The sequence below is a fragment of the Delphinus delphis genome, chromosome 9, assembly GCF_949987515.2.
Source record: "Delphinus delphis chromosome 9, mDelDel1.2, whole genome shotgun sequence".
Lineage (NCBI taxonomy): Eukaryota > Metazoa > Chordata > Mammalia > Artiodactyla > Delphinidae > Delphinus > Delphinus delphis.
In genome coordinates, this window is record NC_082691.1 from 101,757,746 (window position 1) to 101,781,398 (window position 23,653).

General features: G+C 41.5%; 1 protein-coding gene across 1 annotated transcript in view; it reads left to right on the forward strand.

Annotated features, from left to right (window-relative positions):
* The window catches only part of GALNTL5 (polypeptide N-acetylgalactosaminyltransferase like 5), a 123,088-nt gene that overhangs the window by 64,060 nt on the left and 35,375 nt on the right, over positions 1-23,653 (forward strand). Inside the window, exons 6-7 of the mRNA XM_060021151.1 lie at positions 6,207-6,373; positions 9,241-9,363. Of these exons, the coding sequence (XP_059877134.1) occupies positions 6,207-6,373; positions 9,241-9,363 (290 nt within the window). The remainder of the gene's footprint in view (positions 1-6,206; positions 6,374-9,240; positions 9,364-23,653) is intronic.

The window sequence follows — 23,653 nt, forward strand, 5'->3', positions numbered from 1 at the left end:
ACATTCCTACCAAAGGCGCACAAGGGTTCCCTTTTCTCCACATCCTCACCAACTCTTGTTACTTCTTGTCTTTTTGATAAGAGCCGTTCAAACTGGTGTGAATTGATATCTTATTGTGGTTTTGATTTGCATTTCCCTGATGATTAGTGATGCTGAGCATCTTTTCATGTGCCTGTTGCCCATCTGTATGTCTTCTTCGGAAGAAAATGTCTATTCAGATCCTCTGCCCATTTTTTAATCAGATTGGTTTGTTTTTTTCAATATTGAGTTGTATGAGTTCTTTACATATGTTAGGTATTAACCCCTTATCAGATATATGATTTGCAAATATTTTCTCCCATTCAGTAGGTTGCCTTTTCATTTTGTTGAAGGTTTCCTTTGCTGTGCAGAAGCTTTATAGTTTGATGTAGTCCCACTTATTTATTTTTGCTTTTGTTGCCTTTGCTTTTGGTGTCAGATCCAAATAAATCAAGACTGTTGTTAAGGAGCTTACTGCCTATCTTTTCTTCCAGGAGTTTTATGGTTTTAGGTCTTATATTTGTTTAATTCATTTCTAGTTAAGTTGAGGGTATGGTGTAAGATAGAGGTCCAGTTTCATTTTTTTGCATGCAGCTGTTCAGTTTTTCCAACACCATTTATTAAAGAGACTGTTATTTCCCCATCATATATTCTTGGCTCCTGTGTCGTAAATTAATTGACCATATATGTGTGGGTTTATTTCTGGGCTTTCTACTCTGCTCCATTGATCTATGTGTCTTTTTATGCCAGTACCATACTGTTTTTATTACAATAGCTTTGTAATATAGTTTGAAATCAGAGAGCGTGAGTCCTCCAGCTTTGTTCTTCTTTCTCAAGATTGCTTTGGCTATTTGGGGTCTTTTGTAATTCCACACAAATTCTAGGATTGTTTGTTCTATTTCTGTGAAAAATGCCATTGTAATTTTGATAGGGATTGCATTGAACCTATAGATTGCTTTAGGAAATATGGACTTTTTTTTTTTTTTGTGGTACACGGGCCTCTCACTGTTGTGGCCTCTCCCGTTGCGGAGCACAGGCTCCGGATGTGCAGGCTCAGCGGCCATGGCTCACGGGCCCAGCTGCTCCGCGGCATGTGGGATCCTCCCAGACTGGGGCATGAACCTGTGCGCCTTGCATCGGCAGGCAGACTCTCAACCACTGCGTCACCAGGGAAGCCCTCCATTTCAGCTTTGCCTTACTTTAAAATTCATATTATTATTTTCACTGAACTAGAGAAATACTTGATACAAATCTTTGAAGAATAGATTTTTTGTTGATTGGTTTTCCAATTACATTTATTTCTCAACTTTTAAATTTTGAAATAATTTCAGACTTACAAAATTGTTGCAAAAATATTTCATAGAATTCCTGCCTAGCATTTTCTTAGATTCCCCAAATGTTAACATCGTCCATACCCTCAGAACCAGAACAATAAACAAAACCAGCAAATTAACAATACAATACCATTAGCGAATGTACAGACGGTATTCAAGTTTTTACACTTAACCCACTAGCGTCCTCTTTCTGGAAGGATCTAACCCAGGACTACAGACTGTGTGCAGGGTTCCTGTCCCCTGCGTTTCCTTTCATCTGAAACTCTTCCTAAGTCTTTATCTTCCACGACTGTTGTAGAGATCTAACCATTTATTTTGTAGAATGCTCCTCAATTTGAGTTTGATGTTTCCTTGTGATCAAATCCGGGTCATGCATTTTTGATAGGAATACCATGGAAGGAATGTCATATCCTTCTCAGCACATTGTATTGAAAGGCACACGATGTCTCTTTGTCCCATTACTGGTGAAGTGACTTGTGGTGAAGTTAATTTGATCACTTGATTAAAACGACTGTCAGATTTTCTGCACAGTAAAATTACCATTTATCCTCTTGTAATTAATAAAGGTGCAGATTTCTTTGAAATGTTAATTGTGAAAAACCTGGAAAATATAAAAAAGCATAAAAAGGGAAACTAAAAACACACATGATCCCAGGGATTTTTCTTCTGTCTTAATGCATAAGGTGTCACCTAACTATTTTCCCCCCACTTGACACAGAGAGATCATCACTGTCAGGATATTAGTGTATATCCTTCCAGAATTTATAGACACATACACATATTTATAAGTAGACAGTAAGCATACAATATAATCATATCATTTTAATGAAAATGGGCTTTACTTTTTATATTTTATAATGTGTTTTTTTTTAACTTAACAACATATCGTGGAGAACTTTTTCAAAGCATTACACATAAAATTTGCCTCATTCATTTTAACACTTGAGAGCAGTTATCCATTGTATAAATATACAGTTTCCCCATTAATAGACATCCTGGTTGTTTTTAATTTTTCAACTTCTCAAAAATGATGTAATAAACACTCTTGTACACATATTTTTAGCCCTCATGTTAGTATATATGGAGTAAAGATTTCTGGAATGAGGTTGCTCAGCCATAGGCTCATTTTTCTTCTCTAGAATTTTATACAAATAAAATTTACGCAGCATAATTATTTTGAAATGTAGCCATGTTGTCGCAAGGAGCTCCTTTTATTGCTGAGTAGCGCTCTACTGTACGGATGTGGTACAATTTGTTTATCCATTCATCTGTTGATAGGACAGATTGTTTCCGGTTTTTGTCTATTACAAATAAAGTTGGTATGAATATTCTTAAGACAAGTTTTGCATAACAGATGTTCTTTTTTCTCTTATGTAAATATTTTGCAAGTGGAATGGCTAGATCTTAGGGTGTATGTTTAATTTTTAAAGAAACCGCCGTTTCCCTAAAGTAGTTGTACTATCTTACATTCCCATCAGCAATGAATGAGATTTCCAATTCCTCCACATCTTTGCCAACACTTGGTATGGCCAGTATTTTGAATTTTAGCCATTCTAATAGATGTGTAGTCGGATCTCATTGTGGTTTAATTGGCATTTTCGTGATGTCTAATGATGTTGAGATCTATTTATGTGTTTATTTGCTATCTGTGTATCTTCTTTATTGAAGTTAAATTTTGCCCATTTTAAAATTGGATTGTTTTCTTATTACTGAGTTTTGAGAATTTTTTAGTATATTTTGGTATAAGATCTTTATCATATTGATGATTACATGTATTTTTTCCTAGTCTATGGCTTGTTTTTTCATTCTTTTAACAGTGCCTTTGGAAAAGCAGAAGTTTTTAATTTTGATAGAGTTCAATTGTTTAATTTTATTCTTTTTTTTTTTTTGCGGTACGTGGGCCTCTCACTGCTGTGGCCTCTCCCGTTGCGGAGCACAGGCTCTGGACGCGCAGGCTCAGCGGCCATGGCTCACGGGCCCAGCCGCTCTGTGGTATGTGGGATCTTCCAGGACCGGGGCCCGAACCCGTGTCCCCTGCATCGGCAGGCGGACTCTCAACCACTGCGCCACCAGGGAAGCCCTATTCTATTTTTAAATTTACTTTTGCCTAGCCCAAGATCACAAAGATTTCTCCGTTGGATTTTCTATGTAGATGGGCATGACCTATGCACTTTTACTTCTTCCTTTCTAGTCTGCGTGCTTTTCTTTTTCTTATTGCACTGGCTAAAACCTCTAATATAACGTTGAACAGAAGAGGTGAAATTGGGCAGCCTTGCTGTGCTCTTGCTCTTAACACTCAGCTTTTCATCAGTGAGTATGATGTTATCTTTAGGCTTTTCATAGATGTTCTTTTTCAGGTTTAGGAAGTTCCCTTCTATTCCTAGTTTGCTGAGAATTGTTTCACCAGGCGGCTGTTGAATTGTGTCACATCCTTTTCTGTGTATTGAGATGTGTGTATCTTTAGTTTGTGAAGATGGTAAATTATGTTGATTTTCTAGTGTTAAACAGAGGTTATATTTATGGGCTATTCCCCACTTGGTCATGATGCATTATCCTTTTTATATATTATTGAATTTGATTTGCTGAAATTTTGTTTGGAATTTTATATCAGTGTTCGTGAGGGCTATGAATTTGTATTTGTCCTGACTGTCCTTGTCTGGTTTTGTTTTAGAGTAATGTTGGCCTCGTAGAATGAATTGTGAATTATTCTTTTAGCATTTAATTTTTTTTATTTTTGGCTTCATTGGGTCTTCGTTGCTGCACGTGGGCTTTCTCTAGTTGCGGTGAGCAGGGGCTACTCTTTGTTGTGGTGCGCAGGCTTCTCATTGCTGTGGCTTCTTTTGTTGCGGAGCACGGGCTCTAGGTGCGCGGGCTTCAGTAGTTGTGGCCCGCGGGCTCAGTAGTTGTGGCTCACAGGCTCTAGAGCACAGGCTTGGTAGTTGTGGCGTGCGGGCTTAGTTGCTCTGCGGCATGTGGGATCTTCCCGGACCAGGGCTTGAGCCCATGTCCCCTGCATTGGCAGGCAGATTCTCAACAACTGTGCCACCAGGGAAGCCCCTATCAATTAATTTTAGAGAAACCCATACACATGAGGCTTCTCTTAGGGGTGTAACCACGTCTGACGTGGTTTCAGCCTCCTTCAATATCATTGTCCCGTTCTTCCGAAGGGACTCAGTTTATAGCTTTCTGAAAATGATATACCCAGGACTGAATGTAATCCTAGAGATTGATCTGAGTAGCCTGAGTTCACCCTGGACCACCGTCTCTCTCTAGTTGGAGGCATCCTCTCTCTCTCTGTGTCTCATCTACTTGCTCTTTGGTCACACAGTGATCCTACTGGAATGCAAGCCTTTTAATCCTATCTGTTTCTGTGAGGCGACATTTTCCCACCTGACGTTTTAGGTCACGGGCAGCCCACAGCACTCGCCCCCTTTTCCCATCCTCTCAGGTCTTTTCTTGGTTCTGTCATCTCATATTCTCATTCCTTGAAGCACGAGTCCATTTCCACCCGGTAAGCATGCCTTCTATATCTTCATCTACTCTTGGATAAAAATGTTAACCAGCACAAGGTCTTCTTCTTCCAAGGTGACATCAATCCATAAATATCCTGAAAGTCTGTCCAGGATCCCTGTGGGACTGCCTGCCCAGCACGTCCTTGCCTGGGGTTTCCTACCCACTGCCCCCTTTTCACACGGCGGCAGTGCGTGGAGTGACTTTCTATTTTGACCCCACTATCTGGCCGTGATGGGCACCTAAGCCAAACTGAGCCAGTGAATCCTGTCCTGTGAATTTTGGGGAAGGGGGAAGTCTTAGCAGTTTCTCCTTGGATGCTGGACTGTAGGACACACTGGCGTCAGCCACATTTCCCACTCTGGAGTAAAGGAGGGAAAACAAGCCAGGTTGCAGAGAGAGAATAAGAGTCATGTAATGAGCCTTGTAGAATACTGACTGCAAGGCACTGACCTGAGCATTTTACATATATTAATTCATTGAAACTTCGCAACCTATGAGGTAGGTTGATGTAGTTATTGTTATCATTATAATTATTCCCAGATGTAAAGACAAGAACAGAAATGGAGCATGTCCAGGTGGCTTTCAAGCCTCTGGTTAGAATTGCTCTTGGAGGCTCCAGGTTCCTGTCTGTTGGCTAGGTCCTGTGGGACATTTGGGTCCTTTTACAGTGAATCTCTTTCTTACGCTTAAGCTAGTTCCAGTGGGTTTGTCATTTACAACCAAAATATTTCAAAACACAACCAAATAATATAGCAATCCAAACAATACTTAACAGCTAAAAACGAATATTACTAGAATTCAGGGTCTATTCTTCTCTCAAGTGCACAAAAAAATAGTAAAACATTTTTTGTCAAAGCCTTGGAAGAAATCTAATTACACCATATCCGTTACATTTCTTTGTTGTAATAGACTACACAAATGTAAGAACAGCACATAGGTTTTCTTTGAAGATAGAACAGTAAAGTTAATTTGAAACTTTCAGTGCGTATAAGCTTATTAATTCGTTTTTATGATAGAAACCAAAATATAGGAATAATTTGTGTTTATACTATGTTCAAAACAGAACTAATATTATCAAAGCAGAGTCTCAGGAAAAAGCAATTATTACTGGCATTAAGAAGGGAGGAATGATTTAGAAAATATTAGAACAACATAAAAAGTTTAAAGAAATTTTTGTATCTTAATTTTTGTATTTTAAATGTACTGTCACCTTACTATCATAATCATTGATTAAAGGAATAAAGAGGAAAAAATATGAATAAAGAAAGGTGTTTGAATGAGTCCTCAAAACATCTAAGGCTTTTAGATGAATCGTTTTCTTCCTCTTGCTTATGCCTGCAGGTGTCATAAAAAATGGTACCCATCCAACCTACCTACTGCCAGCATTGTCATTTGTTTCCACAATGAAGAATTTAATGCCTTGTTTCGGACAGTGTCCAGTGTCATGACTCTCACTCCACAGCATATCCTTGAAGAAATTATTTTGGTAGATGACATGAGTGAATTTGGTAAGACAGGACGCTAATCATCTATCTAACCTACTTTGAAGGCAGCGCTATCTCTGTGGCACTTGAGTTATTTTATACAAAGAACATTTTCCGGTGGGTTCTGAGGCAGGCATTTTGGTGCACTCATGGCGATGTGAGAGCCGGCCCCGGTCCTTATGGAGTTGGGCTAATGGAATGGTTAGTGCTTCCATGAGACAAATGTAGGGGCAAGCTGGTCTTTAAAGGTCACGCATGACGTTCAAGAAGTGATATCTAGCAAACTATTACATATAGGATAGATAAACAACAAGGTCCTACTGTATAGCACAGAAAACTATGTTCAATATCCTGTGATAAATCCTAATGGAAAAGAATATGTATACGTATAACTGAATCACTTTGCTGTACAGTAGAAATTAACACAACATTGTAAATCAACTATACTTCAATAAAGTAATTTTTTTTAAAAAAGTGCTCTCTGAACTGAGGCCTGAAGGCTGAGTTGGGCTTATATCGATGGAGAGGAAGGAAAAAGTATTTTAGGCAGAGGAAATGGCATTATAAAGGCCCAGAGGCAAGAGAAAACATAGTGAGTTTGGAATAGTTGTGTATTTGATGTAGATTATGTGTGAGTATAGTGTTAGGAGGGAGGGGGTAGGCCTGAAACCAGAAACGTAAAAAGGCAGCCCCTCTTGAAGGCATTGTTTGAATTTTATTTGGAGAAAATGGGGAACGATTCCAAGGCTTAATGCAGGGAAATGACACAGTCCAGGTACTTTACATGAAAGAATTCTAATCACGCCAACTACACTTAATGGCTTATTCCTCCATGTTCACTGGTTTTAAGGAACTGTGACACTAGAACATTTAGCATCTGAGATTTGCTGTCTATTTTACAACTTAGTTACAAACCTCAGGCAAGCCAGGAGGGCCCAGATTAAGGATAAGCTCTTTGAAGTCTGCAGGTTCCCTGTGAGGTGCATTTCTCATGGAAGCAATGTATCTGTATTGGATAAGTTTTCTACTTAACAGTTTACCTAATCCACCATGAATCTGACCCACTATGGGCCGGGACAGAAAAAGAGGAGGAGAAACAGGAGGAAGAGGAACAGGCAGAGGAAGGAAAGAAGGTGTCCCGGGAGGTTTACCTCGGAGAAATAACTGTAGATGCGTCAACTCAAAAGTGAAAGGGAACTCAAGCTAATGTCAGCTACATTTAGGAGTTCCACTCATTGGCCAGGCACTGTCACGTATGACATTATTTGTGTGAGAGCCACGCAGATCAGAGGGGTCCAGTACTGTTTATTTCTGGTCTTGTGCCTAGGAGGGGATGTGGAGGGACGGCCAGCTTCCTTATCTGACCGGTACCCTGAGCAACACATCTGGCCACGTGTGGGGCAGGAAGGCCCCAGTAAAGCCATGAGCAGGGAGCCGGGTGGGATCTTTGCTGGACTGTGGAGTTCTAACTTCTCACCCAGAAGGACAAGGATCCTGCCATGGAGATGCAATTCCAGGATGACTAGGGAACCTCCCACAGCCTTTCAGATCTATGCCAGGAGTTCAGAGACATACCTGTTTCCTCAGATGTTCTTTAGGCATCAGAGGACTCACTGCTGATGGCTGAGGGATGGTTGGACTGCTGGACCAGACACTCTGCTTCTCCTCCTGGATCCACGGTCACCTGGTTGGTGGTCATTTCACCCACCCCACCAAGGAGCTTAGTCTTGGACCCACACAGACCCTCAAACAGGAAATGGGGTGTTCTGTGTCCTGATGAAGCTCAGGATTGATGTACCCCTGCTTTAATCCACAACGATTTCATGTGGGCCTTAGGAGAACTTTCTTCAACTGTAGCTAGTCTTTTCTAGCTCATAGCAGTTGGTACTGCTGATGGAGTTCCTCAGCTTGGGATAGCAGGGGTCAGGGGCCCAGACACCTGCCCCCATTGAGTTACACGAGAGGCATGTCCAGAGCTGACCTGCTACTGTCCACCTTTCTCATAGTCCTGGTACCTCTCGACTACAAGCCAATGACATGACCATCTTCTGAAGGACCCAAACCCTCCACTTCATGTCAGCAATGACCACTGCAGAACGGCCTTATTTACTCCTAGGTCTGCCGCACAGAGTTCCTCTGGGTCCCGGATGTTGGGAGGGGTTTGCAGACATCTGAGCTGAGACACTGCCCCTACCCTGCAAGCAAAGCTGTGCGGCCTGCAGTCTGCCTCTGAGCAGGGCCCTGGCACTCTTCTTAAAGACAAGGAAAGAGATCCCTCCTTCTGACGAGACTGCAGTGAACCTGCTTCTGTTGCACCCCAGCCTCCTGATCCAGATTCCTAGGACTTAGGAGTTTAAACCTCTGAGGCATCTGTATCCATCTCACCAGAGACTTCATATTAACCTCCAAGTATTGAGTGACCGTTAGGTACCAGGCTCTGTGCTCGGTCGTGGATTTCTTCCTCTCACTGCAGACCTGCAAGGAATATGGTACGTCTGCCTTCTCACAGATGAGGAAACTGAGACTCGAGTGGTGTGATAACCTCCCTGGGAATTATTACAGAGTTAAGAGCACGATTGTTAATAATAAAGTCAAATTGCCCCAAAGAGTCATAACTCATGCTTTTTCTATTAAAATTTTAATAGTGATTTATTAAAATAGAGGTATTTCACTAGAAACACAGAAGGATGTCTGCAGTTGATTTCAATGCTGAATCCCTTTTTGTTCACGTTTTGTTCACATTTTATACATGTTCGTCTGATAAAATTTTCTTTTAAGGTTGGAACATTTATGGAATAGCATAGTTTTTAGGAATCAATCAAAATTGTGGGAAATTGGTTTAATTTCTGTACTTATAGTTTACAATTGTCAAGTGTTGACTTTTTTTCCAGATGATTTGAAAGAGAAACTGGACTATCACCTGGAAATTTTTCGGGGAAAGATTAAATTAATAAGAAACAAAAAGAGAGAGGGACTGATTCGAGCAAGGCTGATTGGAGCATCACGTGCTTCAGGTATGAACATGTCGTTGGGAACATGACCCTGTGTCTGCATCACAGAGATCTTCCTGTCTGTATGGAAATCATCCTCGTGGAGACCCTCCACGTCTCCATATATTTCAGCCATATGAGTCTTTAATCTTCTTTTGACTCTGAAAAGATTCTGCTTCAAAACGTTAATTCGTTATTTCAAATAGAGGATATTCTTTTGCAGGGGTCATAATGTCAGCCTCCTGTCGCAGGATGAGTTCCCCCAGGTACAAACTCTGGGATGGAGTTTTAAATACATGCAGGGAACCCACTGGGGCGCTCTTGGGAACCACATAAGGGGAGCGGAAAGCAAGACTTTATGGGGAGAGTGGGGCTGTGATGCAGCTGCCGACCTATGGGGAACTCTGAAGCTAGGAGGGTGTCAGTTCAGGGCCTCTGGCAGGCAGAGGCCAAGACGAAATGGGAGGCGTGTTTACGGAGAAATGTCTGTGAAGGATAAAGGGGAGAGGGAAAAGCGTGGACCAGAAGCTTCTGGCCTGACACCTGTGGAAAGAGGCAGGGAAAGAAAGGAAGGTTGCAAGCCCTTCAGTCTGCTGCGTGGCTCCCAGAAAGGCTCCCAGGGGCTGGTGGGGAGCCCCAGGGCAAAGACCGCCCATTGGAGGAGTCCTGCATGGGTGCCCCAGTGGCCCAGCTCTTGTTCATCCCCCGCCTGCCCCCCACCCCCGCAGTGTGCTTAGTGATTGGTTGGGAGCCCTGGGAGGGCAGGCCTTGGTGTGTATACTGCAGAAGATCCCAAAGCCTTGGAAGCTGTCAGCCCCACTCCCCCTGGCAGGTTCTCTTGAAGGGAGGTCTGAGCAGCACACTCAGGAGCGGTGCAGAGAGGTCCCACCTGGCCCAGGTAAGGGGACCAGACAGGGACGAGGACACCCTCTGCCCCTCAGGGAGGGGGCATCGCTTTGGACCAGGCAGCCACATCCTCGCCAAGGGCAGTTCCTGGGGAGTGGACTGAGTCCCGAGGGGAATCCGAGCATTCTGACTTTCAAGCTTCCTGGAAACCCAAGTGATCAGAGGGTTGTTTGCAGAATATTAAACTAGGACAAAAGGCGATGGGTAATGTTGAAGGGTCTTTCCTCAGGCCACGTGGCGGTCTGAGGAAATGTCTCTGTTCTTTAGCAAGGCTATTTCCTTATTGAGTAGAAGGCCAAATAAAGGCAAGATCTGATTCTTTTTTTCTGTGTTGGCCTGATTGAGACCTTCTCTCATTTAACTACACAGATAATACGTATTAATTGTCCAAAACGCAACATAAACCACTAAAACTGCATGGCGTGTGTCTTTTCAGAACTTTGGTTTTATGCATTAATATACATATGTGTGTATGTATGTACACACGTGCACACATACACACATGCACACATAGATGTGAGGATTTTTAAATATATGGAATCGTCCTATCTCTCTTGTTCTGAGACTTACTCTTTTAATTTCAATTTAATGTTTTGGAACTTTTCCCATGACGATACTTGAGACTTACCTCAATTTTTCTTTTACTGCATTGTACGGTATTCCATATGGATTCCATAACGGATTGCCATAATTTGTTTAGCCATTTGTCATTTGGTGATCTTTACTTTTTACTATTGCTCAAAAGAAAAGTTGTACGGGCAATTCTTGTACATATACCTTTGTGGGAATGAATGCTTATGCCTCTGGGATAAATTGCTAAAAGTGGAACTGCTGGGCAAAAGGGAATTCTTACTTTATTTTTTTTATTTTTTTATTTTTATTTTTTTATTTTCTTTGCGATACGCGGGCCTCTCACCGCTGCGGCCTCTCCCGTTGCGGAGCACAGGCTCCGGACGCGCAGGCTCAGCGGCCATGGCTCACGGGCCCAGCCGCTCCGCGGCATGTGGGATCTTCCCGGACCGGGACACGAACCCGCGTACCCCGCATCGGCAGGCGGACTCGCAACCACTGCGCCACCAGGGAAGCCTGGAATTCTTACTTTAAATTCTGATGGATGCTGCCAAATTGTCCTTCAGAAGACGGTACCAGTTCACAGTTCCATCCCAGGGTGTAAGAGGGCCCTCTCCCTGAGCCGAGCCGACACTGGATTATTTGTTACCAATCATTCTAGTGTTTGCCAAATTTGGTCAAAAAACGGTATCCTTTATTTTCTTGGCATTTCCTCGATTACTAGCAGCGTGGAGTGTTCTTTCATATTTTTGTAGATTTTTTTATAGATTTTTCTGTGAATTTGGTCTGTTCCTATCCTTTGTCAATTGTTCGACTGGGTTGTCCGTTTGTTACGGATTCGGAGGTGCCTTTATGATAACGAATCCTGTATTATATACACTGAGAATATCACTCCCCAGTCTGTGGCTGACCTTCCCATCTTTGTGGATAGTGTCTTATGTTGAACGGAAGTTCACCAAAAAACCCACTTCCTCTTGGAGAACACAGAGCTACCCTGGGCTTTCCTGACTTCCTTTCAGTAGGAATGGCCTTGTGACTATATTTCAACCACATTTCCTGACCAAGGCTTGTAGGAAGTTGGTTTATCTGCCTCCACACTTTATTCCCCCTTCTGGCTGACTAGGGTGGAGCTGACTGCAGTGACTTTGAAGGGCATGGGTTGAAGATGGAAGAGATCCCATCAGCTTGTGTTCCTGAGTGACCCCGTGGAGGAGAGCTTCCCCTCAATCAGGAACCTGCCTTGGACTACTAAATGAGTAGAAATAAACTTTGACTGCATTTGAGCCATTACAAATTTTGGAGTTTTATTATACTAGCAACTAGCTTTGACTTAATAAAACAATCAGGACTTCCCTGGTGGCACAGTGGTTAAGAATCCGCCTGCCAATGCAGCGAACACAGGTTCGAGCCCTGGTCCAGGAAGATCCCACATTCCACGGAGCAACTAAGCCCATGCGCCACAACTACTGAAGCCCACGTGCCTAGAGCCCGTGCTCCACAACAAGAGAAGGCACTGCAGTGAGAAGCCCGGACACCTCAACGAAGAGTAGCCCCCGCTCGCCGCAACTAGAGAAAGCCCTCGTGCAGCAACGAAGACACAATGCAGGCAAAAAAAAAAATCAGATTTATCAATATTTTTCTTTATGATTTTTGTGTCTTGTTTAAGAGATTCTTCCTTATTCCATGATCATGACGATATTCTACATTTTTTTAAATTTTGCTTTTTTACGTTATATTATTAATCTACCTAGAATTGATTGTTCTGGGAATGGCGTAAGGTAAGAATCTAACGTCATTTATCCTTTATGGCTAACCAGTTATCTCCATGCCATTCATTAAATAGTGCAGTCTTTCTTCATAGATTACAGTGCTACTTCTATCACTTACATCTGTATATTCCTGCATTTAATTCTGGCTTCTCTCTTCTCTCTATTATTGTATTTGTGTATTTCTAAGGCTAATCACACCCTCTCTTGATTAGGATAGCTTGATAAGACGTTTTTATAACTTGCAGGTCAAATATTTCCATGTCATTCTGCAAAATCGTCTTAACTTAGGATCATCCCATTAAGTTCCACAAAAAATCTATTGAGATTTTCACTGGAATTGCATGGAGTTTACAGATTAAAATGGGAGAGAATTTATATCTTTTTGATGATGTCTTCCCATTCATGGACATTTATTCAGATCTACTTTTACATTCTTTCAATAATGTTTTGTCATTTTCTCCATAGATACCATGTGCAAAGATTTATTCCTGTTTATCTTGGTTTCTTGTGTTTTTTAAATTGTGATTTGGGATCTTCCTGTTGCATTTTCTAATTACTGGTATATAGGAAGGAGATACTTAAAAAAAATTTTTTTTTTAATATTTGGCTGCAATGGGTCTTCGTTGCTGCACGCAGGCTTTCTCTAGCTGCAGCGAGCGGGGGCTATTCTTCATTGCGGTGCGCAGGCTTCTCATCGCGGTGGCTTCTCTTGTTCCAGAGCACGGCCTCTAGGTGTGCGGGCTTCAGTAGTTGTGGCACGCAGGCTCAGTAGTTGTGGCACACGGGCTTAGTTGCTCCTCGGCATGTGGGATCTTCCTGGACCAGGGCTCAAACCCGTGTCCCCTGCATTGGCAGGTGGATTCTTAACCACTGCACCACCAGGGAAGTCCCTCTCTTGAATTTTCTGTCAACTGAAAATAGACAATTTTCCCTCTTCCTCTCTAACATTGAATTGAAGTGGAGATAGTAGGTCATCCTTTCCTTATTCCTAACTTTAATGGGAACAATTCTAAATTTTCACTTAAATATTGTATTTACCAATATTAGTTTCCTGGGGCTGCCATAACAAAGTACCACAAACCAGCTGGTTTAAAATAAGAGAAATTTACTGCCTCGCAATTCTTGAGGCCAGAAGTCCAAAATCAAGGTGTCAGCAGGGCCGTGGTCTCTCTGAAAGCTGTAGGGGAGGGTCCTTCCTTGTTTCTCCCAGCTTTCGGTGGTGGCCGTCAGTCGCTGGCTTGCAGCAGCATCCCTCCAGTCCCTGTCCCCTTGGCCACATGGCCCTTCTCCCTGTGTGACCAAGGACACCAGTCATACTGGATTAAGCACCCACCCTACTCTAGTAGTACCTCATCTTAACTAATTACATCTGCAACCCCCTATTTCTAAATAAAATCACATTCTGAGACACTAGGGGTTCAGACTTGAATATGTCTTTTGGGGAGGACATAATTCAACCCGTAACACTGCCATAGAGTTGTGTTTTTTTAAGGAGAAGAAGTCTTATTAATTTTTTAGTTTAGAAATTTTCAAACCCACAGAGCACTTCTATACCCTCATCTAGATTCATTAGATGTTAATATCTTACAACACCCACTCCTTTTATACATAATCTCACTTCCTCTCCATCCCTTCCCCCACACACACACACAGCATCTATGTTCAAAATTAAGAGAGGCTTAGAATTTTCTTTTTTTTTTGGTACTGTTTTCTTACATTGATACTTTGCTTTATTAGACTCATAGAATGAACTGTATGGTTTTTCCTCTTTTTCCTTTTTCTGAATATCTACATAAGACAGATTATGTAGATATTTGGAAAATTACATAAAATTGGCCTATAAACTATCCAGGCACTGGTATCATTTTTGGTTTCCTCTGTAATCCAGGTATTTTTTTAAGTGAATTTTAAAGTTTCCAAACGTAAGGGATTTTTAAAAAAACATTTATTTTATTTATTTGTTTATTTGGCTGCATCGGGTCTTAGTTGCAGCACGCAGGATCTTCGTTGTGCATGTGGGGTTGTTAGTTGCGGCATGTGGGATCTCTTTTAGTTGCAGCATGTGGGAACTAGTTCCCTGACCAGGGGTCAAACCCGGGCCCCCTGCATTGGGAGCGCAGAGTCTTAGCCACTGGACTACGAGGAAGTCCCCAAACATAAGGGATTTTTCTAAATTGTCTTTTAATTGCTGATTACTAGCTTAAGTGTATCATGGTTAGAATTTCTGGTCTGTTGTTTTGTTGCGATCTCCTTTGTGTCTTAAAGCTGGGTCAGAGTTTCAAAACATCTATGTGTATTTGAAAAGAATAAATTTTCTCTTTTTGGCTGTAGGTTTTATATATATCTAATTTTGTTGGTCAGATACACTGTATTCTTATTCATCTAATTTGACTTGACATAAATAGTAATTTTGTCAGTGCTTGCTATATCTATCAGTCTATATTTGCTGCCCCCCACCCCCTGCCCTGTGATGTAGGCTGCCTAGGCTAGGCTTTGCGCCCGGATTAGAAACTGTGCGATCCTGGGATGTGGGCAGGTCAGGCAAGAGCTGGTGACCCGTCATTAATTATTCATGTATGCACTCCTCCAATCAAGGATTTATCTAGCGCCTCCTATGTGCTGTCCATGAACATTTATTCCTTTTTAAAAATTTTTATCAACTCTATTGAGATACAATTTACATAAAATAAAGTGTACCCATTGAACATGGGTAATCGGTTTTCATACGATGCTAACGTGTACTTGCAGGTTTAGAGTTGTGTTAGCTTCCCGAGGAGCTGATAGTCGCATTCTCATGACGTCACTCTATCTCTTGTAGAGGCTTCAGATTCGTTCCCCGCTATTGCTCTGACCTCATCACTTATTCACCTCCCCTTCGCTCTACCCCAGCGGCACTGACCTTCTTGCTGCTCCTCAAACATACCGACTATACTTCTATCTCAGAGGCTTTGCATGTGATTCTCCCCCGCTGGAATGTTGTTCTTCCAGACACCTGCTTGACCTGTTACTTCACTTCGTTCAGTTCTCTGTAAACACATGTCGCCTTATCAGAGAGGCCTTGAGAAATCACCCTGTACAAAACAGCAAGCCCCGGGCTTCCCTGGTGGCGCAGTGGTTGAGAGTCCGCCTGCCGACCCAGGGGACGCGGGTTCGTGCCCCGGTCCGGGAAGATCCCACATGCCACGGAGCGGCTGGGCCCATGAGCCATGGCTGCTGAGCCTGCGTGTCCGGAGCGTGTGCTCCGCAACGGGAGAGGCCACAACAGTGAGAGGCCTGCGTACCGCAAAAAAATATATATATATATATAGCAAGCCCCTATTCCTCTCTGTCATCCTTCCTCTGATGGATTTTTTTTTTTGTAATATTCATGGCTACGTGTCTACTCAACTGTGTGGGTGCTGCTGCCCACGTGATGACTGAAGTTGCCCTTAAATTGCAGTAGCTGAGACTTCCCTGGCGGTCCAGTGGTTAAGACTCCACGCTTCCACTGCAAGGGGCATGGGTTTGATCCCTGGTCGGGGAACTAAGATCCCACAAGCCATGGGGCAGCATAAACAAATAAGTAAATAAATAAATTGCAGTAGCTGAGACAGCTGTGATGAGCCGTGTGCTGTGCCCTCGGGCAGGAAGGAAAATGACAGCAACTGGGGGCATCATTCCATCAGGGAGAATTAGAAGGTGAGGGTTTTGCAAAGTGGAGACAAGGTGAGAAAGAGAATCTATAATCAGATGGCCTGAATCTAAAGGAAAGGGGACTTTGTTTTTTTGCGTGGGAGCAGAAATGTTATGGTTCAGAGGCAGCCATAAGTAGCTGGGAAATGCCGATGTTGCCCTGGACCCAAGGATTCATGCAGTCAGGGAGGAAAAGGAGGAACTTTCTATTAGGAATGTTGCTGGGGAAATAGCATCTTCTAGGGAGAGTCCGGGCTTACATAAGGCAGGAAGGTCCGTAGGAGAATTTTGTGGGAAAAAAAAATTAGTGTAGGGCAATTCACTTTAAATAAGAGAACTGTGGAAAGGGTAAAAGGGTAGTCCACAGTGGAAGAAGAAGTTTGGGGGAATAAATACAGGGCAATCTGGGGGTGAGAATGGAGTATCTTCTACTGAATTGGCCTGGATGGTCAGCCAAGATGGCAGAGCTGGGGTGTAGATTTCAACTGCGGTCCTGAAAGCAAAAGGTTAACAAAATCTAACACGCCGTTGAGAGCTTGCATTGTTGCTTGACATTCACACAGAATGAGATGATTTTGTTGCCTAAATACGGTAGACGGAATAATGCCCTTCCCCAAAGAAGGCGTCCTAATCCCGCAAACCTGTTAATATGTTACCTTATGTGATTAAAGTTAAGGGCCTTGGGATGGGGAATGAGCCTGGATCATCCAGGTGGGCTCACTCTAATCACATGAGCTCTTAAGACTGGAAGACCCTCCAGGCTGTGGGCAGAGGGTCAGAGAGATGTGCGTGATGACTCCATCCACTGTAGTTGGCTTTGAAGATGGATGAAGGGGACCAAGGAATGTGCGTAGTTTCTAGAAGCTGGAAAAGGCTTCTCCCCTAGAGCCTCCGGAAAGGAGGCCAACCCCTTGATTTTTTAGCCCAGGGAGACCTATGTTGGATACCTGACCTACAGAACTGTAAGAGAATATATTTTTGTTGTTTTATGCCACTAAGTTTATGTAAAGAACACTAATATATCTAGAAAGAGACCCCTCTGCAGGTGCTTGACCTTGAGTTGGAGGGTGGTAGTTATCTGACTTCCTGACAGTTCAGCTGCTTCTGGAATTGCAGCTGCTCAGGCTGACCGGGAAGCTTTGCAGGTGGGAGCAGAGGGGCCACATGGTTTTGGGTAGAGGGGCCCTTGAGCAGCTTCTCCAAAGGCAGCCGTGCAGAGGGCAGTGTCTGACTCTCCGCCACAAACATCCAAGGGAGGTGACACAGAGCAATACAAAGAGCACTGGTTTTCGAACCAGAGCCATGGTTTCAAGTTCGGTAGGTGCCAGTTACCAGCTACGGGATCTTGGGCAAGCCACTTCTCCGAGCCTCAGCTTTCCAATCCATGATATGGGAACAAAGATATCTAACTAATGTAATTGTTGGAATGATTGAATGAGGTAATTATGAACACTTTTTTTTTAAGCATTAAACAAATGCTTATTAGAAAGTGATCAGTATAAATAATTAAAACATAAATATTTAATTTACATGCTTCAAAATGGTAAAATACATAAAATAAAACTAGGAGAAATACAGAGCAAAAGTAATGAAAATACAGATCATTCCCAGTGGAAAGTCTCTTGGAGATTTTAGAACTCACCAGCCTTATTTCCCAGTTAGAGAAGCTAATCTCCCTAACAGATCAGAGACTTGTCCCAGGTTACGTAATTCAGGACTCAAGCCCACAAATTCTGGTTTCCATTGCAGTAAACAGTATCATCACACTACCGGGTCATGGAAACATAGCAAGCAAGCAAAAAAAAAAGAGAAATTCAAATAGCCTAGTCACTTAATTGCTTTTAACAAAATCCAAATGGCTATGTTTAACAGATTTATAGTGTGAATGAAATGGAAATGTTTGGATATTGTACAAAAACTGATCAAACACTTAAGCACAAAGAGATTCTCTGTAAATTCCCCCAAACTAGATTTTGCACACCACATTCTTAAACATCAATACAAAAAAAACAAGAGAGAGCAGTAACATAATATGTAGGTTAATAAAAGTGAAAATATGTAAGACCTTAAAAATGATTGCTTTAGAGACCAAACTGAGAATATTTAAAATAAATATAATGAGTTATGTTTAAATGTAAAAATGTAGAAACTAAAGAAAAGCAGAAAATAAAATGAAATAAGAGGAGAAAAAGACCGAAAATATTGAGCAAGATTGATACAGCATTTGTTGTTTTTTAAAAATATGGTAACAAACCTTGCAAAACCACAATCCCTAGAGAAATTGTGCAAATAGATTGCTACAGGAAAGCAGAAAGGAAGCTTCCACTCAGGGAAAGATGAAGAATATATCTCCCAACTTTTAACTTCAGTGAGTAATTCAGTTTTGAACATTCCACAAATATTTTTTTGGAAGGAAGTATGGGAAAGTTCCTTTATCAGGCAGATTGAACCTCATGCCCTTCAGTTATTTCAGATCCTAAGGAGAGAAGTTGGTTTAATCTGGGAAGACAGGGTTTTAGATAAGATACAGATGATTGTATGTAGGTTCTCTCTATAAACAATAAATAGAGCAATCCTTTCTATAACTCCGGAGGCCAACAGAAGTCAAACAACTGCTCCACTTCCTGGCAATAAACTTAAATAAATATTTTGACATTCCCACAAAATATTCTTGTAAGTGTGGGAAGCAGCCAGGAGGGACCCCAGTACCCCTTTGCTCTCATTAAAGCGTGTAAGTTTCCCCCAGAAAATGCCTTAGGATGAGTGAAAAATAATCAAGTTTCATTGAAATGTAGGGGCTAGGTAGCTTGTTCCCACATGCTTTGTAATTTAATTAGTACTCAGAAAAACTCAATATTACTTTACATGTAGTATAATTTTTAATTATTTTGCAATTTATAATACTATATTTGTGGTCTTCCTGGGTCATTCAAATTGTCAAAGTTGAAAATATTTAAATCTTTAAATGCCAAGTGTATGTACGCTATATATGATAAAGAGGACACCGCAAGTTAGTATGGGAGAAAGGCATTTTTGGGGGTTTTGTTGTGGTTCTTTTTTAATGGCCCTCAAACAATTAGTTATTTGAGAAAAATTTTCATCTTCATTTTATACGAGACACCAAATGAATTCTAGCTGGATTAATAATTTTATTTTTAAAAGTCAAACCATTAAGTTGTTATAAGAGAAATTTTTAAACAGAAAAAGAAAACAGATTAATACTTACCCGTTCTACAAAGAAGAAATTTCAAAGCTTAAAACGAATGGACTTGGGGCTTCCCTGGTGGCGCAGTGGTTGAGAGTCCATCTGCCAATGCAGGGGACGCGGGTTCATGCCCCGGTCCGGGAAGATCCCACATGCCGCGGAGCAGCTAGGCCCGTGAGCCATGGCTGCTGAGCCTGCGTGTCCAGAGCCTGTGCTCCGCAACGGGAGTGGCCACAACAGTGAGAGGCCCGCGTAAAGCAAACAAACAAACAAAACCCAATGGACTTACAAGTTCTCATCACAAGAAAAAAAAATTTTTTGTAACTATATATAGTGACAGATTTTAACTAGACTTACTGTGGTGATCATTTTGAAATATATATACAAGTATCAAATCATTACATTGTACAACTGAAATTAATATGTCAATTATACCTTTAAAAAAAAAGGTAAAAACAGCTTACTACACAAAATGAAAAACTGTAAAAAATGATAAAATTAAATAACAATAGGCTGGGGAAATAGTATAACTAAGACAGATAAAAAGTTAATATTCTTACAATGTAAGATGTACATACCAAACCATTAAAAAAAAAACAAACCATGACTCCCATACCTAAATGGTCAAAAGATATAAACATTTCATTTGCAAATGGCTAATCACCTGAAAAAAAGTTCAACCTCACCAGTAAATTTTTAAAAATTAACCAGATATTATTTGTTTATTGAGGTGAGATATATACTTAACATAAGATTGAAATGAACGATTCAGGGATGTTTAGCATAGTCACAATGTTGTCCAACCAGCACCCCATGCAGTTCTGTAATAGTTTCATCACCCCAGAAGGAAACCCCACACCCATTAAGCAGTTTCTTCCCATTTCCCCATATCCCAGCCCCTGGCAACCCACAATCTGCATCCTGCCTCTGGGTTTACTTTTCTGGATATTTCATATTAATGGAATCGTACCTTTTATGTCTGGCTCTTTCACTAGCATAATGTTTTTGAGATTCATCTACATGCGTCAGCACTTCATTTTTTTATGTCTGGATAATATTCCATTGTATGCATAGATACAGTTTGTTTCTCCATTCATCTGTTGGTAGACATTTGGGCTGTTTCCTTCTTTGGGCTATTGTAAGGAGTACTGCTGTGGACATGCATATACATGTATACATTTCAATTCTTTCTATTTTTATTTTATTTATTTAGTTTTTGGCTGCGTTGGGTCTTTGTTGCTGCGCATGGGCTTTCTCTAGTTGCGGCGAGTGGGGGCAACTTTTTTTTTTTAACGTTTTTATTGGAGTATCATTGCTTTACAATTGTGTGTTAGTTTCTGCTTTATAAGAAAGTGAATCAGTTATACATATACATATGTCCCCATATCTCTTCCCTCTTGCGACTACCTCCCTCCCACTGTCCCTATCCCACCCTTCTAGCTGGTCACAAAGCACAGAGCTGATCTCCCTGTGCTATGTGACTGCTTCCCACTAGCTATCTATTTTACATTTGGTAGTGTTTATATGTCCATATATACACTACCACTCTCTCACTTTGAACCAGCTTACCCTTCCCCCTCCCCACGTCCTCAGGTCTATTCTCTGATAGGTCTGCATTGTTATTCCCGTCTTGCCCCTAGGTTCTTCATGATCATTTTTTTTTTTTTTAAGATTCCATATATATGTGTTAGCATACGGTATTTGTTTTTCTCTTTTTGACTTACTTCACTCTGTATGACAGACTCTAGGTCCACCTACCTCACTACAAATAACCCAATTGCGTTTCTTTTTATGGCTGAGTAATATTCCATTGTATATATGTGCCACATCTTCTTTATCCATTCATCTGTCGATGGACACTTAGGATGCTTCCATCTCCTGGCTATTGTAAATAGAGCTGCAGTGAACATTGTGGTACATGACTCTTTTTTTTTTTTTTTTTTTTTTTGTGGTACGCGGGCCTCTCACTGCTGTGGCCTCTCCTGTCGTGGAGCAACAGGCTCCAGACGCACAGGCTCAGTGGCCATGGCCCACGGGCGCAGCCGCTCCGCAGCATGTGGGATCTTCCCGGACCGGGGCACAAACCCGTGCCCCCTGCATCGGCAGGCGGACTCCCAACCCCTGCGCACCAGGGAAACCCTGCGCCACCAGGGAAGCCCTCTTTTTGAATTATGGTTTTCTCAGGGTATATGCCAGTAGTGGGATTGCTGGGTCATATGGTAGTTCTATTTTTAGTTTTTTAAGGAACTTCCATAATGTTCTCCATAGTGGCTGTATCAATTTACATTCCCACCAACAGTGCAAGAGGGTTCCCTTTTCTCCACATCCTCTACAGCATTTATTGTTTGTAGATTTTTTTTTTTTTTTTTTTTTTTGCAGTATGCAGGCCTCTCACTGTTGTGGCCTCTCCCGTTGCGGAGCACAGGCTCCGGACGCGCAGGCTCAGTGGCCATGGCTCACGGGCCCAGCCACTCCGCGGAATGTGGGATCTTCCCAGACCGGGGAAAAAACCCGTGTCCCCTGCGTCAGCAGGCGGACTCTCAACCACTGCGCCACCAGGGAAACCCATGTTTGTAGATTTTTTGATGATGGCCATTCTGACTGGTGTGAGATGATACCGCATTGTAGTTTTGATTTGCATTTCTATAATGATTAATGATGTTGAGCATTCTTTCATGTGTTTGTTGGCAATCTGTATATCTTCTTTGGAGAAATGTCTATTTAGGTCTTCTGCCCATTTTTGGGTTGGGTTGTTTGTTTTTTTGATATTGTGCTCCATGAGCTGCTAGTAAATTTTGGAGATTCATCCTTTGTCAGTTGCTTCATTTGCAAATATTTTCTCCCATTCTGAGGGTTGTCTTTTCATCTTGTTTATGGTTTCCTTTTCTGTGCAAAAGCTTTGAAGTTTCATTAGGTCCCATTTGTTTATTTTCGTTTTTATTTCCATTTCTCTAGGAGGTGGGTCAAAAAGGATCTTGCTGTGATTTCTGGCATAGAGTGTTCTGCGTATGTTTTGATAGTGTCTGGCCTTACGTTTAGGTCTTTAATCCATTTTGAGTTTATTTTTGTGTATGGTGTTAGGAAGTGTTCTAATTTCATTCTTTTACATGTAGCTATCCAGTTTTCCCAGCACCACTTATTGAAGAGGCTGTCCTTTCTCCACTGTATATTCTTGTCTCCTTTATCAAAGATAAGGTGACCATAGGTGTTTGGGGTTATCTCTGGACTTTCTATCCTGATCCATTGATCTATATTTCTGTTTTTGTGCCAGTACCATACTGTCTTGATTACTGTAGCTTTGTAGTATAGTCTGAAATCTGAGAGCCTGATTCCTCCAGCTCCATTTTTCGTTCTCAAGATTGCTTTGGCTATTCGGGGTCTTTTGTGTTTCCATACAAATTGTGAAATTTTTCGTTCTAGTTCTGTGAAAAATGCCATTGGTAGTTTGATAGGGATTGCATTGAATCTGTAGGTTGCTTTGGGTAGTAGAGTCATTTTCACAATGTTGATTCTTCCAATCCAAGAACATGGTGTATCTCTCCATCTATTTGTATCATCTTTAATTTCTTTCATCAGTGTTCTATAGTTTTCTGCATACAGGTCTTTTGTCTTCCTAGGTAGGTTTATTCCTAGATATTTTATTCTTTTTGTTGCAATGGTAAATGGGAGTGTTTTCTTAATTTCACTTTCAGGTTTTTCATCATTAGTGTATAGGAATGCAAGAGATTTCTGTGCATTAATTTTGTATCCTGCTACTTTATCAAATTAATTGATTAGCTCTAGTAGTTTTCTGGTAGCATCTTTAAGTTTCTCTATGTATAGTATCATGTCATCCGCAAACAATGACAGTTTTACTTCTTCTTTTCCAATTTGGATTCCTTTTATTTCCTTTTCTTCTCTGATGGCTGTGGCTAAAACTTCCAAAACTGTGTTGAATAATAGTAGTGAGAGTGGGCAACCTTGTCTTGCTCCTGATCTTAGTGGAAATGCTTTCAGTTTTTCACCATTGAGAATAATGTTGGCTGTGGGTTTGTCATATATGGCCTTTATTATGTTGAGGTAAGTTCCCTCTATGCCTACTTTCTGGAGGGTTTTTATCATAAATCGGTGTTGAACTTTGTCGAAAGCTTTCTCTGCATCTATTGAGATGATCATATGGTTTTTCTCCTTCAATTTGTTAATATGGTGTATC